The sequence below is a fragment of the Limulus polyphemus genome, unplaced genomic scaffold, assembly GCF_000517525.1.
Source record: "Limulus polyphemus unplaced genomic scaffold, Limulus_polyphemus-2.1.2 Scaffold193, whole genome shotgun sequence".
NCBI lineage: Eukaryota > Metazoa > Arthropoda > Merostomata > Xiphosura > Limulidae > Limulus > Limulus polyphemus.
The window spans coordinates 833156-848760 of NW_013665803.1; the positions used below are offsets into that span (position 1 = coordinate 833156).

The following is a 15605-nucleotide window of genomic DNA, read 5'->3' on the forward strand; positions in this document are numbered from 1 at the left end:
CTGACACCAGTTTGTTGAGTACTTGTTTGTTAATTTCCGGTATAAATTCTTTCCGAGGAACTTCAGCGATACAATAAATATGTTTCTTGTCTCTTTACTTAACAGCCTTTATAACATACGCTATAAATCACAGTGATTAACACACTTTACTTACGGTGCCTACTGTTCGCTTGACTCAATTATTTGTCTCTATATCTATCTATCTATGCCCTTGCGCTGGTTTTTCTCGCCAGGCTTATATACTAAAAAATAGGGCGCCTCGAACAAACTTGAGCCTCCACGATAATTCATGATCCTCCCATAAACTTCAGCGCGCATGCTCCCAGGTCACGCGACTTCCGCTGTCGTAACAGTGTATTTTCGCATGCTCTTTAACTTTTGAGCTGAAACAATGAATTGTAAAGCCCACATAGATATAGTTACACCATTGACATGTAAATTTATAGACGACGTATGAGCGATGCGTTTTAGGAATCCTGTCTTTAAATTTAAAATAATTACATATACGGCATATCGGTTTGAAAACAGTGCTAAACTTAGTTTGTAAATAAACTGTGTTATTCACAATCATTTATATTTTTTTCTTCAATTTTATTGCATGTTTACCAATACAATAGAATACAATAACTAACCATTTTTGTTTCAACACGTTTACTGGTTTTAGAAATATACAGAGCTTTTAAATAATTATATCTATTTATTGTAAAAGGAAAACTTTTTTGTAAAACAACTTTTATAATTTGTACTTTTTCATGGAATCCAGAACAGAAACTAACTATTATAGGCCTGATGAATTAAATTCTTTTTGAATACAAAAGGTAAAAAACTATCAAAATGAAAATATTGCTCAGTAAATGTTGGTTTATGGTAACACTTAGTCTCAAAACTTCTTCCTGAGTTAACTATTTTGGTATCTAAAAAAGGTAAATTAATTATAGTTTGTTTTTTAATTATAAATTCAATATTATTATGTTGACTGTTCAAATAATTTTGAAATTCAAAAAGTTTTACCAGCGCATCTTTTGTAGTATAAAGGTATAAACTGTTCCAGACAATTTTCTAACCACATTTTTTATATGATAAAAACAAATTAGCTAACCTTGGTGCACTCCTTGAACCCATCGCCTGTCCATCAATTTGTTCATAATACAATAACAATCATTAAAATAAAATTAGTTTCTTTGGTGACAAATTCTAATGTCTTAATGAAAACAGGTTTTATTATGCACATAACAACATCCAAATTTTGAAAAATTAAATTACTACTTAACCATATTGTTTCTTTTAACGGCAAATTTGTATATAAGGACTCAATGTCTAGCCTAGCAATATACACAGGTTCATCAAAAACTAGTATTGATACATCTTTGGTAAACATATCTGTCACCGTGAATTCATTAGTTAAATAAGATTCGAAGAAACACGCTAACTTGTACGTGAAAGTACCTATATATGACACAGTTAATGTCATCTGCAAACTTGAATATTTTGTTAGTCATTCCAGAGTCAATGTCTTTAATATAAATCACAAATAGCAGAGGACCCAGCACAAAGCCATTCTGCTTGTAACTGTGATCCAGTCAGATCTAACTCCATTTATTACTACTCTCTGCTTTATGCTCTTCAGCTAATTTTCTATCCAATTTAATAACATTTCCCCCACACCCACAGATTTCATTGTTGTAACAATCCTTTTGTGAGGCACCTTATCAAATGCTTTCTGAAAATCAAGGTAAGCCAAATCCACAGTATTTTCTTCATCAACTCTTGCAGTAAGATCCTCAAAGAATGTCAGAGATGAAACCATGCTGGCTCTTTGAAACTATATGAAATTGCTTTAAGTGCCTCTGCAATGCATCTTTAATCACACTCTCCAAAACCTTTCCAACTACTGATATAAGACTAACTGGCTTATAATTGCCTGGACAATGTTTATCACCTCCTTTAAATATTGGACTAACGTTAGCCAACTTCCAATCTTCTGATACTCTTTCACTGCTCAATGACCTATAAAAATATTGGCTAGTGGCTCACAAATAAAATCTTTAAGTTCCTTTAAAACTCTAGGATAAACGTTGTCTGGTTCAGGAGACTTATCAATTTTTACGTTTCCCAACTTTCGTCTTACAATTTCAGAACTTAAAATGATATCTTTTACATCAATATTTTTCTCATACATTAAGTGCTCTGGTTGGGGAATAATACTTGTATCTTCCTTCGTAAAAATTGAAGAGCACATATAATCTAACAGGTTTACCATCTCATAATCTTCGGAGATCAGCTCCCCACCTAATCCTCATCCTGACATGTTGCTTACCCTCATATACTTAAATAATTCCATATTGTTTGATTTAACTCTCTCAGCCAACCCTCTTTCATATACAGTTTTTCCCTTTTAACTTCCTTGTTAACCAGCTCTCTTAATTTCCTACAGTCCTCCAAGTCCTTATTATTTCCAGTAAGTTTAAATTTCTTGAATTTATTATCTTTATCCATTAATATGATATCTTAAACCTTTACTAAATCATACTGGCTTGTTCCGCTCGATTGCCCTTTTTTTCTGTAGGGGAATATGTATGTTCTGTAGGCAGATCAATTTTTCCCTAAATGCTTCCCAAATCTATTCAAGATTACCTATAAACTCTTTAGTCCAATCTACATAAGCCAAATCATGTCTCATTCCATCAAAATTGGCTTTCCTGAAATTTGGAATCAGGGTACTATTCTTCCTCAATTCTACATGCAGTAAAATCCCAAACCTAACAGCACAATGTTCGCTTGTACTTAAATGCTCAAAAACCACAACTCTGTCTATCATATTCACAGTGGATGCTAATATTTAATCTAATATAGCTTCCTATCTTGTAGATTCCATCACCAGTTGGTGTATAAAAGTATCCTGAGCAATTTTCAAAAACCTATCCCCCTCACGATCAGATTCGAAATTTCCCCAATCAATACCCCTGAAATTAAAATCTCCCATGATAACAAAATCCTTTTCAGCTACTATTCTGATCTAATTATACAGTTTCTCATTAACATCCACATTCCCACCTGGTGGTCCGTAACAAATCCCAATTACAATACTTTTCCCTTTATATATACTAACACTAATCCAAACTTACTCAACTCAGTGCTATTTTCTTTAACATGTTCTAACTCAACAGGATGCAATTCACTCCTCATATATAAAGCTACCCCTTCCCTTTTTTCAATACTCTATCTGTAGCCTGGTATTTCAAAAAAATTCTCCCATTACAATTATCTCACAAATTCAACCAGCCTATTTGTCCATCCCCACATATTGATCTAAGCGTTTCATTCAATCCTAGTGACCTACTTAGTATCTCATCCCCACAATTTATTCTTGCCAATATCCCTGACAAAATCAAGCTATTGCCCGTTTCCATAAATGCCCTTTTCGATGTTTTATGCTTATCAATAAGCTCCTCAGATCCATCTTTCCTTACATCATTAGCCCCAACAAGTACAACAAAAACTGCATTGCTGCTAGCACCCTTCACTATCTCTCTGGTTATATCCTGTAACCCTGCTCCTGGATAGCATAAACGTATTATTTTGCTTCTATTTACTCCATATACTACTCTATCTACATGCCTATCTAGAGAGTCACCTACAACTATAAATTCCCTATCCTTTACACTATCATCCCTTATTATCCCATCTATTTACATTACTCCCCCCCCCTCATCACTAGCAATGCCTGGAAACGGTTGCCCTATCCCATCCTTTCCCCCAAATGCATTATTTTCCAAGCTTTTAACCCTATTTCCTTTCTTCCCTTGAAATCCTCTTTGTCAACTGTAGCCTTTGCATGCAAAAAGTTTAAGTTCTTCACTAAGCCTCGCTACCACTTCAAGCAATTTACATTTCTCCCATTCCACCTCTGTAACTCTACCAAAAAAAAACCCTACAAATTCTCCTCTAACCTGCACACCCTGCAATTAAGTTGTACATCTTAGCTACTAGGCTCCCTGAAAGTAAACTTTAACCCAAAGTTTATAATATAGAACACTCCTGGTATCTATCACACTTTATCAACTGAGTACCCTTAGTGACTAGACTATTTTAACCATAGCTGATAATTATATTGACAATATTGGTTAAGTTATAAATACGACTAAAAGAAACAAAAATATGTTTTGGAAATATTAAAATCCTTAATATAATTTATTCATTAATTTCATATGAAAAGTTTGATGTTAAGTTTGAAAAGAAAAATCCTTAGTTATCACACCACACACGTGAAAGTCTTTGCAATTCACCTAAAACAATACCACACAATTAAGTAGCATAGAACACAGTTCACCATTATTTTTTGTTTTGTAGTCTTAATTTCATTCGTACCGAAATGAAACTTCGAAATTGAGGTCTTGTCTATTCCTTTTTTATTTTTCAAGTACTTGAGTAGGGTGAGTAATCTAAGTCTCTTAAAGATTAGACATTTAATTTCAACTCGGCTACCTTGGATAAAATAATGATGTATGATTATATAATTCATGTTATTTTTTCTCTTAGTTTCAACAATTGTTTATTATTATTTCCACAAATGAAGAAGGTTTAATAATGTTCTGCAATCAATAAAACTGAAAATTAAAAAATACGCTATAATATATATATATATGAAATGCAGACGTTAGTGCACATTTAGATTTGTTCGTGATGGTCATCAAATAGCAACATCCTATAGACCCTGTGATCCCTGTACCCTTTGTGTGTAGAAGTTTAAGTTCGTCTCACTAGCGACCAGCTGAGTGAACTTTCTTAAAGAAAAAATAAACAGAGCTTGGGATTCTTATTTACTGTCGTGGCAATAATATTTTTATAGTATCTCCGGAGTTTCAAGTTTTTAAATATCTCGTAAACAGCACACAGAAATAATCTTGAATTTCGATGAAACCATCCCTGTCCTTGTGAACGACTTTCAGGCCATCATCTTAATCAGTAAATCGAATTTCCACCAAATACCTCATCTGAACAAGCTCCATTTGTATTATTGTTGTTTCTTATTAAGCACAAAGATACACAAAGGGCTTTTTGTGCTCTGCACACCACAGGTATCAAAGCCCGGTTTCTAACGGTATAAGTGGGACCCACTCGTAATATGGTAACTGGTTTAGCACCGTTATTCTGGTTTCTTACCAAATTGAGTATTTGTATTGTCCATATTTGATGACGAGAAACCCACTTTTAGACAAGAAAATTTGGAGGCGACTTGAATGAGCAATGAATAAAACTTCAATTAAAGTTTAATCCAGTACAAATGTACAACGTTAAGACGAGATTTTGTCATCATCAGGTAAAGTAGTTTACATAGACACAAGAATATAAACACGGTATGGAACAATGAGGCCAAATAACAAGATTACTTAACAGCTTCTTAGTAAAGGTATCTTGGCACTCAAAGGTGTTGGTTTAGAGTAGGGATGTTTTGTTCATTTGAGGTGGCTTTCTTGATTTTGCATTTGTTGGTGTTTAGTTCTATGTTTAAAATTATAGTTTTTAATAAATATATTGCAACAGTGGTAAACATGGTAGAATTTTTATTAAGTTCGGTAAATCTGGTTTCCAATTTTTTTCCGGTTTATCCAATGTAGAATTCTGGGCAGTTATTACACGTTATAATATAAACGACTATGATATTGAAAGATTTTACATGATTTTCACTTAGTGTGGAGAGTTCAATTCGCGTACAAAACTATCACTAATAAACCAGACAACAACACAACATTACACTAAAAACAGTTTTGGATAAAACTTACTATTAAACATAATTCCTGTCGACTTCAAATTCACTCATAAACACAACCCTAAACTCAAATAGTTACTAAATAAATATTATGAGGAATCACACAATACTAACGTCATAACTGCCCAGAATTTTACACTGGTTGGTTGGTTTGTAGTTAAGGACAAAGCTACAAAATGGGCTATCTGTGCTCTGCCCACCACGGGTATCGAAACTTGGTTTCTAGCGTTGTAAGTCCGCTGACATACCACTGTGAGGCCTATTTACATTGGAGAAACCAGAAGAAAACTGGAAACAGATCCACCGAACATATTAAAAAAAACCTCCTATGTTTATTACCATTGCAACTCAAAGAAACTACAATCTTAACACTAATTTTAGACAAAGAACCAAACATTAACCAAGGAAGCTATCTTAATTGAACAAAACAGCTTTATTCTAAATCAACACACTGGGGTTTTCAGCTACCTTTTACAAAGCTGCAAAACAATCACCGGTCATGTGACCTGTTTACTCCATACTATATACAAGTTCCTTTACCTATATTAACTACTTGTATCTGATGATGACAAAACGTTGCATATTTGTTACTAAGTTTGTAATAAAGTTTTCTACAAACCATATCGTGTTGTTCATCTTTACCAAAATGCCACTAATAACGCCATAAAAGGGTCAATTAGAAAAGTAATTTATTGCAGATTCAAAATTTTTAAATCATTTTTTTCTTCAAAAATAATATCTTTTATTGTAGGATTTATAAATAAAATTGTTAAAAAGCAACTATTATAATTTTCTACATTCTCTGTAATGTTTTTATCTCAGGTCTTTTATTACCGATTTCATAATAATGGGTAAATAATGTGGATTTTACTTGAGCACATACACCTTTATTCTTAAAAAAGAGTTCGAATTAATGATAAACGTACTTTGAAATAAATTATACTGAAAATGAAGTTCATTGTCATTCAATAACAGTACCGAATTCTAACCTTGTTTATTAAATATACTTCATTAAACACGTGATATTTTTAATCTCATCTTCAAATTTTCTTTCTCAAACGTCATTCTTTACAATCCATTACACATATTCTTATACTGATCAGCTGAACTCCGTCTTATCAAGATTTAAAAAAATCCACAAGTAATTATTCGTTAACCCTAATAACTGTCGTTATTATGATAATCACGATTGTGGATAAGGAATTACATAAAGATATTGGAAGAGATAAACAATACATAAAACTTACATAAATGGCCACAATTAATGCAGTATGAGTAGAAAACAATATTACGTAAACTGTACTATCATATACAGATTTATACTCAGTGACAATCTTAAGTTCTTTTGTCAGGAAGAGAATATTAAGAATGTACTACTTAAATAACTATTTATTTAGCATAATGTACAATCAGTGTGATATTACAAGTATAAAAACCATGTGTTCCAGTACTTTGATCTCAAATATGATAACAGCAAAAATATTTTTCTCTTTAAGATCATAACAAAATGATCCTGTCCAACAGAATTTACTAGAAGAGGATTTAAATCATAAATAATGAATGCACTCAACGTCTATACTTTCTTATGTTATAAATCCACCTGTGTAAGACTAAATAACTTAATGTAATACATAAATAAGTAACAAAATCATTTGCACATTGTATTTATATTCAAAATCAAACAGATAAATACATATGGTTCCCTGTTAAAAATCTATTCCAAGTATTTTAATACAAACAATAAACAAATGCAACAACATCATGATAAAATCTTAAAATAAAAATTAAATGGTTAAGATCATTAAAGAGAAGAAAAGTAACAGTTGTGCAGTCAATGTTTTGTAGAAAAAAAAACAAATAATCACCCAAAACATTGACTACATAATTGTTATTCCTCATTTCTTTGAATTACTAGTGAAGACTGTAATCTACATTATCTACTTCTTGAACATTCTAACATCCTAAAGAAACCACAATTTATCTGCATGTATTTAAATAATTACCCATTCTGTAGTTAGTTAAATCATATATATATATATATATAAAACAACTGATAGCATATTCTTTTAAACAACTCTTGAAAAATTTATTACAGAAATATATTTTTGAAAACTATATACAAAATAACTACTTCATACTACACAAAAATTTAAATTGTACTTGTAATATTAGTAAAAGCTCATTAAAAGGCAGAGGACAAACTCATTTCAACTCCAATTAAAAATGGAAACTCTCTCTTAATTCCAGAAAATAAAATGTAGGAGCTTGTTTAAGGAACACTTTCTATTACCTGGGTTGTCTGAGATCGGATTTTATTAAATGTTAACCTCATATTAGATAAATGTTCTGTTCTTAAATAATTGAATTTACAGGATATTTACACCAGTAAAAGGTAAAACATGACATTAGTGATCATGAAAAATATTGCTCTCAAAAGGTGACCCAACAGATATAGTCGCAAAACTGTTATATGTGACAACAGTTCAAGATTCAAAATACTAACTATACTAACAGTCATACATTATTTGTGAACTCCAGCTGAAAGGCATTTGAGATACTTATTAACTTTAAAATTTACAGGAAACCACGAAAAAAAGGGTCTTATTATTATGAATTTATTTAAAATCAAAATAGTGTAGTTTGTATCTTACACAAAGAATCTTTATTTTTACAGTCTAGAAACATCCATTTGACCCTTCCAGGTCAATTTATAATTAAGTTCTTTGTTTATTTCTTTTCTGCATCACACATGAATTTCAATGAAGAAAAGACGAAGCAGAGCTCTACTCTATTCTTTGACTTGCTACTCTCACTGCAACAAGTTGGTTTTGGAAGATTCATGGTCATCATCATCAGTGATGCTTGGAAAATTGAAGCAAATAAACAAAGTAGGCCTCATGTAATACTAAATAAATAAATAAGCAGTTAATTCACTAAATAATAATGGATAATTAATTGTGATGGTATGTTACATGTTAATCAAACACATATTTTAGGATATTACTGGTGAGTAATGGACTATATACCTAAACCAATTAAGTTTTTTGCCAAACTCAGACTACCTGTCACATGTACATGTGCATAAAATCATATATTTCAGCCAATACACATACTAAAATATTTGATAACTTATTTTTGTCTTTAACTAGCATAATGATAACATTCAACCTTACTTTCTTTTTTGTGTTCACATTATAATGTAATCAATCCTAGTGAAGCTTTTTCAATCACAGGAAAGAATAAAATTGATTGCTCACAAGGACACCTTTTTTTTTTTTAAATATACTGGGTGAACAAAAAAATTATTCATCCAAAAATAAAACATCACAAATGAAAAATTATGAATTCAAAGGTGCTGTAACTAATGTTATCAAGTTTCTCATCACCAGGTGGCAAGTCAGTTGCATCAATAACAACATGGCATCCATGCAGGGATAAGCAAAATGCATATAACTCCAAGTCAAGTTTGAAAGCATAATGTATGTTCTATCCCTATTATTTCCTGGACATGTGAAGGTGCAACTGCTTGTATGGTACTTGACATTTTGTAAAGTTTTGACATCGTCACATCCTTCATTTTTATGTTTATTTTATGACATTTTATATTTGGATGTGTGTATATATATATATATTCACACATTAAGATTGTTTAACAGATATTCATTTAATGGTTTTGATTACAAACAAGTACAATAACTTGAAAACTACTTAAAATAGTTTTTCATAATTACAGATACCCCAATAAAACAGTACAAGATGTGGATATTTATAACCAACAGAGATAATACAATACTGTGTTGAAATCCAGTATAATCATACCCTGTGGTGTAAAAAAGTTTCAAGTTGTACTATGCTAGGGAAAACTTTGCCTTTAGGATATCAACAGACTGTGCTGGTATTGCAGCCTTATTCTGTGTGAAGAAGAAAAGTAACCGAAATTCCTCACTTTCTAGATAATTCTGTTATTTCAATTACCTCTACATAATAACTTAAAATTACTGTAGTTATTGCAAGTTATTAGCACTGATCTATCCTTTCTACTTGAAAATACCAATTCTTCATGATATCAGTTAGCCAGTTCTATTTTAATCCAATATCTTCTGATGATAATGCTTACAATATGACAATTCTAATCCAAGGCACCAACTCAAGATGTGTCCATCAGTAGACAGGTCCTTCATGACCTGCACCTTGCTGGATAGAAGCAGACAAAACATGGGTCTTGTAGTGCATACTGAGACCTGTCATCCAAAACTTCAAAAGCTACAATGAAAAAAAAAACAGCTTTGATATAACTTCAGCAAATTTAATTTTTTTATCTAACCAGGAATCATTAGATTAAATTAATAATTAATTTAACCAGACAGATAGAAAACTAATTATTGTGTAATTTATTAATGTCTAAAAGATCAATATGATCTCATTCTCAAAAAAATGTTCACAAAGGTTAAAATACAATCATGTAATTTTTGTACTATGGTGTATATAATTAATATGAAAAACAAACACTATTATAAGGGATAGTAGAAATTAATAGTTAAAATATTTAATTTACATTAAATTAGATTAATAGTAGAGAATAATACTGGAATTGATATGTAAACTCACTACAGCCTCATTATATTGTGCACAGTTGTTCTGATTAATAAGTCATTTAAAAGACTAAGAAAGTGGCAGAAAACTTAAAAGTTTTTGTTGAAATGGACAGTCTGAAACTAAACAATAATTCAACTTTCTCCTATAACTCCTTCCTATCATTAATGAAAAATGATAACCATGTTCATAATTCATAAAGAACACTCATAATACTTTCTTTCTTTCAAAGAATTTATCTTCATTGTGGTTGCTTCTCTATGTATACTATCATACCTCATAATAATGGCTCACTTGCCGTAAAGTGGTGACGTGCTGGTTACCCAACATAATGGTATTACCATGATACAAATTTCTGGCCATAAAATTATTATGTCATTTAAAGAATATTGAACTACCACATATATTGGAATATTGTGGTAAACTATATATTTACTTATTATTTTATGCATCCATATAGTATAAAATCATTCATGATTAAACATTTGTTATTATAAAACATTATGTTAAACTACCCATAAAAATATAAGGTCGATTTTTTCATACAAGTACTACTCTTCTAGTTAACATGAATAAGCTTTTGGAAGTGTATGTTGCATTTTATTAACTCCTTATACTCAAACAGATGCTAACAGCTTCCAGCCGAAAATTCAAATTTACCCATCCGAAAGTGACTCCAAATGCTCAACAGGGAGAAGTTTGAGGCTATTTACTCAACAATGCTTTGTGTGGGTACCCATGATGCTGAATGGAAAAACAAATGTAAAAAATTTAAAATTTTATAATTTTATAATTATTAGAAGGTCGTGAAAATGATTCCATGAGAATGCTCAAAACTGATGGGTTAAAGATTTACTTATGACGTGACCAAGGTCCATGTAGGCATTCAAAACTAACAGTCAATTGGTTGTATGTCTTTATCTAGCTCTTGTTTACAAGGACGAAAATTATTTACTTAACAAGTTTTTCAAAACAAATAAATAAATGCTGCATTTATTGTGCTCAACTGCTCCTATAAATGAAGTATTTTTTTTATTTCATATGTTTTTATCACTTTAAACACAGAATTTCAGTACTTGAATGTGAAGGTTGTTAGTCTACTTTAAAGCATATTCAAAATCAGCCTTTACTCTATAGACAATTTTTATGATACTCATACAGTTCTTGTCAATGAACTGAAAAATCATTGCTGTAAAAAAAAAACCCAAAAAAATGCTTTCATATTCTGTGCATTGAGAACACAAAGATTTGGTAATTTATAATAAAATATTGTGAAGCAACTGACAATAAAATAATTTCAAGATGGAATTAAAACACAACCCTCTCTTTATACATTTTAATAATTTTATCATGATCTTTACCATGTTGACTTTTTGCCTGACATAATTTTAAGTGACTTCTTAACACTGCTATAACAAATTTACATTTACATATTATTAGGTATCATGCTGTTACTCAATACAATGAAATGTTTATGTGTTAATGTTTTCTTTCACGACAAGTTGTCATATGGTGAAACATTCCCGATTTTCTTTGTACAGGCACATCCTTAACCCATAAAATCTTTCTGATTGTCAAACTGCACTTCAATCACTCATAAATGCTGAACTTTGACAATGGGAAATTGCTTTAAACATAAATGGTTTAAGTCATAATAAAAAAGGTCATAATGAATGTTATTTGACCAAAACATCAATCACTCAATTCTTTTTCACTTGCAGTTATTTTAATAATTTCTTTATGATGTCTGAAAATAGAATTGAATTAACCATTCAAATAAGAGCTTTTGTAATTACACTACCAAGCTCCCCGTTATGGACACACAGAAGAGCTACAGACCTGATGGAGATATAAAGAAGCAGGTCAAAATATAATCTAATCAACATTTCACCAGGCAGATTATCCATTTCAATTGCTTTCAAATAGAATATTTTTTATAAAGTAGTGTTTCATCTTTTGTCTTCATATCAAATTCTGTATATTAAAGTATTTCAAATTAATTGTAAACTATGTGAAAAATGTATTTGTATTAAGGATAGATTTTAGAATTAGTTTTGAAGCTACCAGTGAACAAAAAGTTAAATAATAGTTTGTCAGAAATAATAATAATAAGTATGAACAAGAGGAAAGAGGTGAATCCTGAAACAAAATAACTGGAAAATAACACAAAATAAAACCAAAGAAGTGTATGAACAAGTTTAGAACTCAATCTAATCACATTCAAAGTTTGAAACAGAATAACTGGATGATAACAAAAAAATACAGCTAAAGTACCAAGGAAATGTTTTCAATTTAGCCAGTAACAATCAAGTCAGAGGAAGTATTTAGAACATTTCATCCTCTCAAAATTATCTATACCATAATATTTGAAACTAAGAGCAAATCAAGTAAATTATTTTACTTTATTCAAACATAAGAATTTTTAGCCCATTCCCCATGGAAAGCAAGTGTAGTCGACAGAAGATTATTTGTCGTTGACAGCAAAGATCGACTTTCTTCCATAACTATCAAAAATATTTTCCCTCTACAGCGAAAAGTGACAACCCTCCTCAAACTTAAATCGACCAACAGACAGCAGTTGTGTTGACATCTGAGAGCATAAGTGCGAAACACAAGTATATACAATCCCTCAGCTGGGGCACCAGCTAGCAGATAATGCAAGGCACCCATGTCACTCACACACAGATATATCAGCTGATTGTCATATTTTCTCTGTGTTTTTACCATAATGTAGGTAAGTTATTAACATGCAATGTAAGTGTGTCTTATATATCATAATACAGCAAAATATTCTGCTACTTTATGATTGGGGATTTACTAATTATGCAGTGAAAGGGTTAAGAGGAAAAATTCTGAAATTAAAGATTGCCAAATTATACTTGACCTTTATATATTAAAAACCTAAATAATCAAATTAATTCTTCTGCCTCTGAAGCCACTGTTTGGAAAACACTGCTAATACAAAGTAAATAGATTATAAAGTATAGTTTGTTATGAAACAAACCTGTAACTGCAAAATTGAGTGTTGAAAATAATGTTTCACAACTTTATCTATTACACTTTACACTGATATCGAGATAAATTTTATATGATTTATGATTATTAGTTTAAAGATAAAAAAATACAGAGGTTGAAATGTCTATAAGATATTATGCTTCCTAAGAAAGAAAAATATTGATTAAAATTTTCTATATTATTGTAAAACTTGTGATCCAACCTTTGGAATAAAATTATATTTCCATGCTAACTCCATATTATATTCACTTGCTGCAAGCTTTGAGATCATTCACAAATTTCTTTTCAGATGAGAGTCATCTAACAAAGTTCCTTATCTGAAGAAGAGTTATGAATGAGCTTGAAAACGTGCAACAAACATTGTAGAATTACTTTAGAGGCATAATTTTTTTTCTCACACTTAAATTATCAAACAAGTCTTTGTAGTTTCAACAAAAAAATTAACACTAACTTCTTTATCATAGTCATAAGCTCCTAGAACCTGAAGTAGTTTATTGGCCTCTTCTGATGACCTCTGACCAGCACGTGAAAATGTGAACAAGACCTTCACTTTGCTAGAAAATAATTCATACGTTCACGATAAAATAACTTATTTCAGACATATTTCATATTAATAATGCTGAATACCACTTAACATCAATAAACATATTAAGAATAAATAGAAAAAATTCAAGTCATCACATAGTGTGTGTGAATAATTATATGCAAATCTGGTAGACTAATAACAGATACTTACTATCACACATTTTTTGGATAATGCTAACAAAGTTATCATCTTAATTTTTGTACATGTGAACAGTACTCAGTCATAATATTGATCTGGATTTCAAGGTTCTGAATTGTCTTTCCAAATTTCAAAACAAAGGCATGACTCCACTTAAGTTTAATCATATTAAATAGATGTTATCACTTAACTAATTACAGATCAAGTACAGCTTGTTTCTGAAGAAGGAAACAAGTAAATTCAATCTACATTCAATCTACAAAACAGACATTTTATACAAAAAAAACAGCCAATAGATACTAAAATAAAATGTATAACTTATGTTTACACATTTGCAATATGTTCAGAAGGTACAATACCAGATGCTATAAACAAGTGTAATTTAAATTTTTAAGCATTGAAAAAGTCAACATTGGTAATCCAAAAATTACTTTTATTAATAGTTTAACTAAATATAAAGCACCATGAAAAAAACTATTAAAATTTTTATGGAAATTTTTTGAATTTTCCAAAAATATGGCTTGTAAAAGTAGTTTTTCTGACTTATTTAATCTGACAAAATCAATCATAGCTACGAAATTATACCAGTTGTACATGACTGTTATTCGAATATCAGTTTTTGTTACAAAGGCATATTTATATTACACTAGCTATGTTTTTCGTATCTTACTTCATCCAGACTTCTTTGATGGTGAACAGAAATGTTTCCAAGGAAGATTTTGAAAATGTAGGATTCTGTATGGCCCTTTCCATTTCGGTGAGTACTTGAGGAACTGTAACATGATTAAGAATGTTAGAAATACCTGAAGTCTGCACATTGTATAAAATTTTGCAATAAATTCAAAACCACTTTTAAGATCAAAAATATTAAAATCCACTTTGGAAACATACAAACTTTGATTTTATTTTACTTGATGATAATAAAAAATCAACATTTTATCTTTTAAAAATTATTAGTAAAAATTATTCTATTAGTAATCATCATTTATGCCTAAAAGAGCATCTGTTAAAGTCTACATCAGCTAAAACTTGAAGGCATAGACTAAAATATTATACTTTTTTCTGGTAGTTTTCCATTGAAGTGCAAAGTGAACTCATAATCCCCAATATTTCTGCTTGAAGAATCCTTCTGTGATGAATTTATACAAACATTTATGCAAAGGTGTAAACTAGAGGACAAGACGTGAGAAGGGATTTGAACTTCCTCATTAAGACTCAAAACGTTACATTTCCATGAATCTTCATAAATGTTACTGTTCAGCACGGGATGAAAACATCCTCTTGGAAGTAGATCCTACAGAATAACAATTAATATTGACTTTACACAATTAGGTATATATGAGTAACTGCTTTAAATGTATCAATTTAAAGATGAAATTGAAAAATTGATATATATATATATATATAAAACATTGATAACTTCTAAAAAACACATATCACTTCAATATATGACTTACAATAACTCTTCTCCTTTGATATAGGAAGGAACAGCCAAATTTTTGT

The 15605-nt window shown here is 30.5% G+C and overlaps 1 protein-coding gene across 3 annotated transcripts in view; it reads right to left on the bottom strand.

Moving 5' to 3' along the window:
• Positions 1-6578: 6578 nt before the first annotated feature.
• LOC106478253 (folliculin-like) overlaps positions 6579-15605 on the bottom strand; it is a 38916-nt gene continuing 29889 nt past the window's right edge. Inside the window, exons 8-12 of one of the 3 annotated variants that reach the window (XM_013938783.2) lie at positions 15159-15396; positions 14773-14875; positions 13830-13932; positions 9888-10033; positions 6579-8631 (exon numbers count right to left, since the gene is read on the bottom strand). In XM_013938783.2, the coding sequence (XP_013794237.1) occupies positions 9932-10033; positions 13830-13932; positions 14773-14875; positions 15159-15396 (546 nt within the window). In that variant the 3' untranslated portion in view covers positions 6579-8631; positions 9888-9931. Of the gene's footprint in view, positions 10034-13829; positions 13933-14772; positions 14876-15158; positions 15397-15605 lie in introns of all 3 variants that reach the window. The other 2 variants (XM_013938784.2, XM_013938782.2) reach the window with 2 other exon arrangements.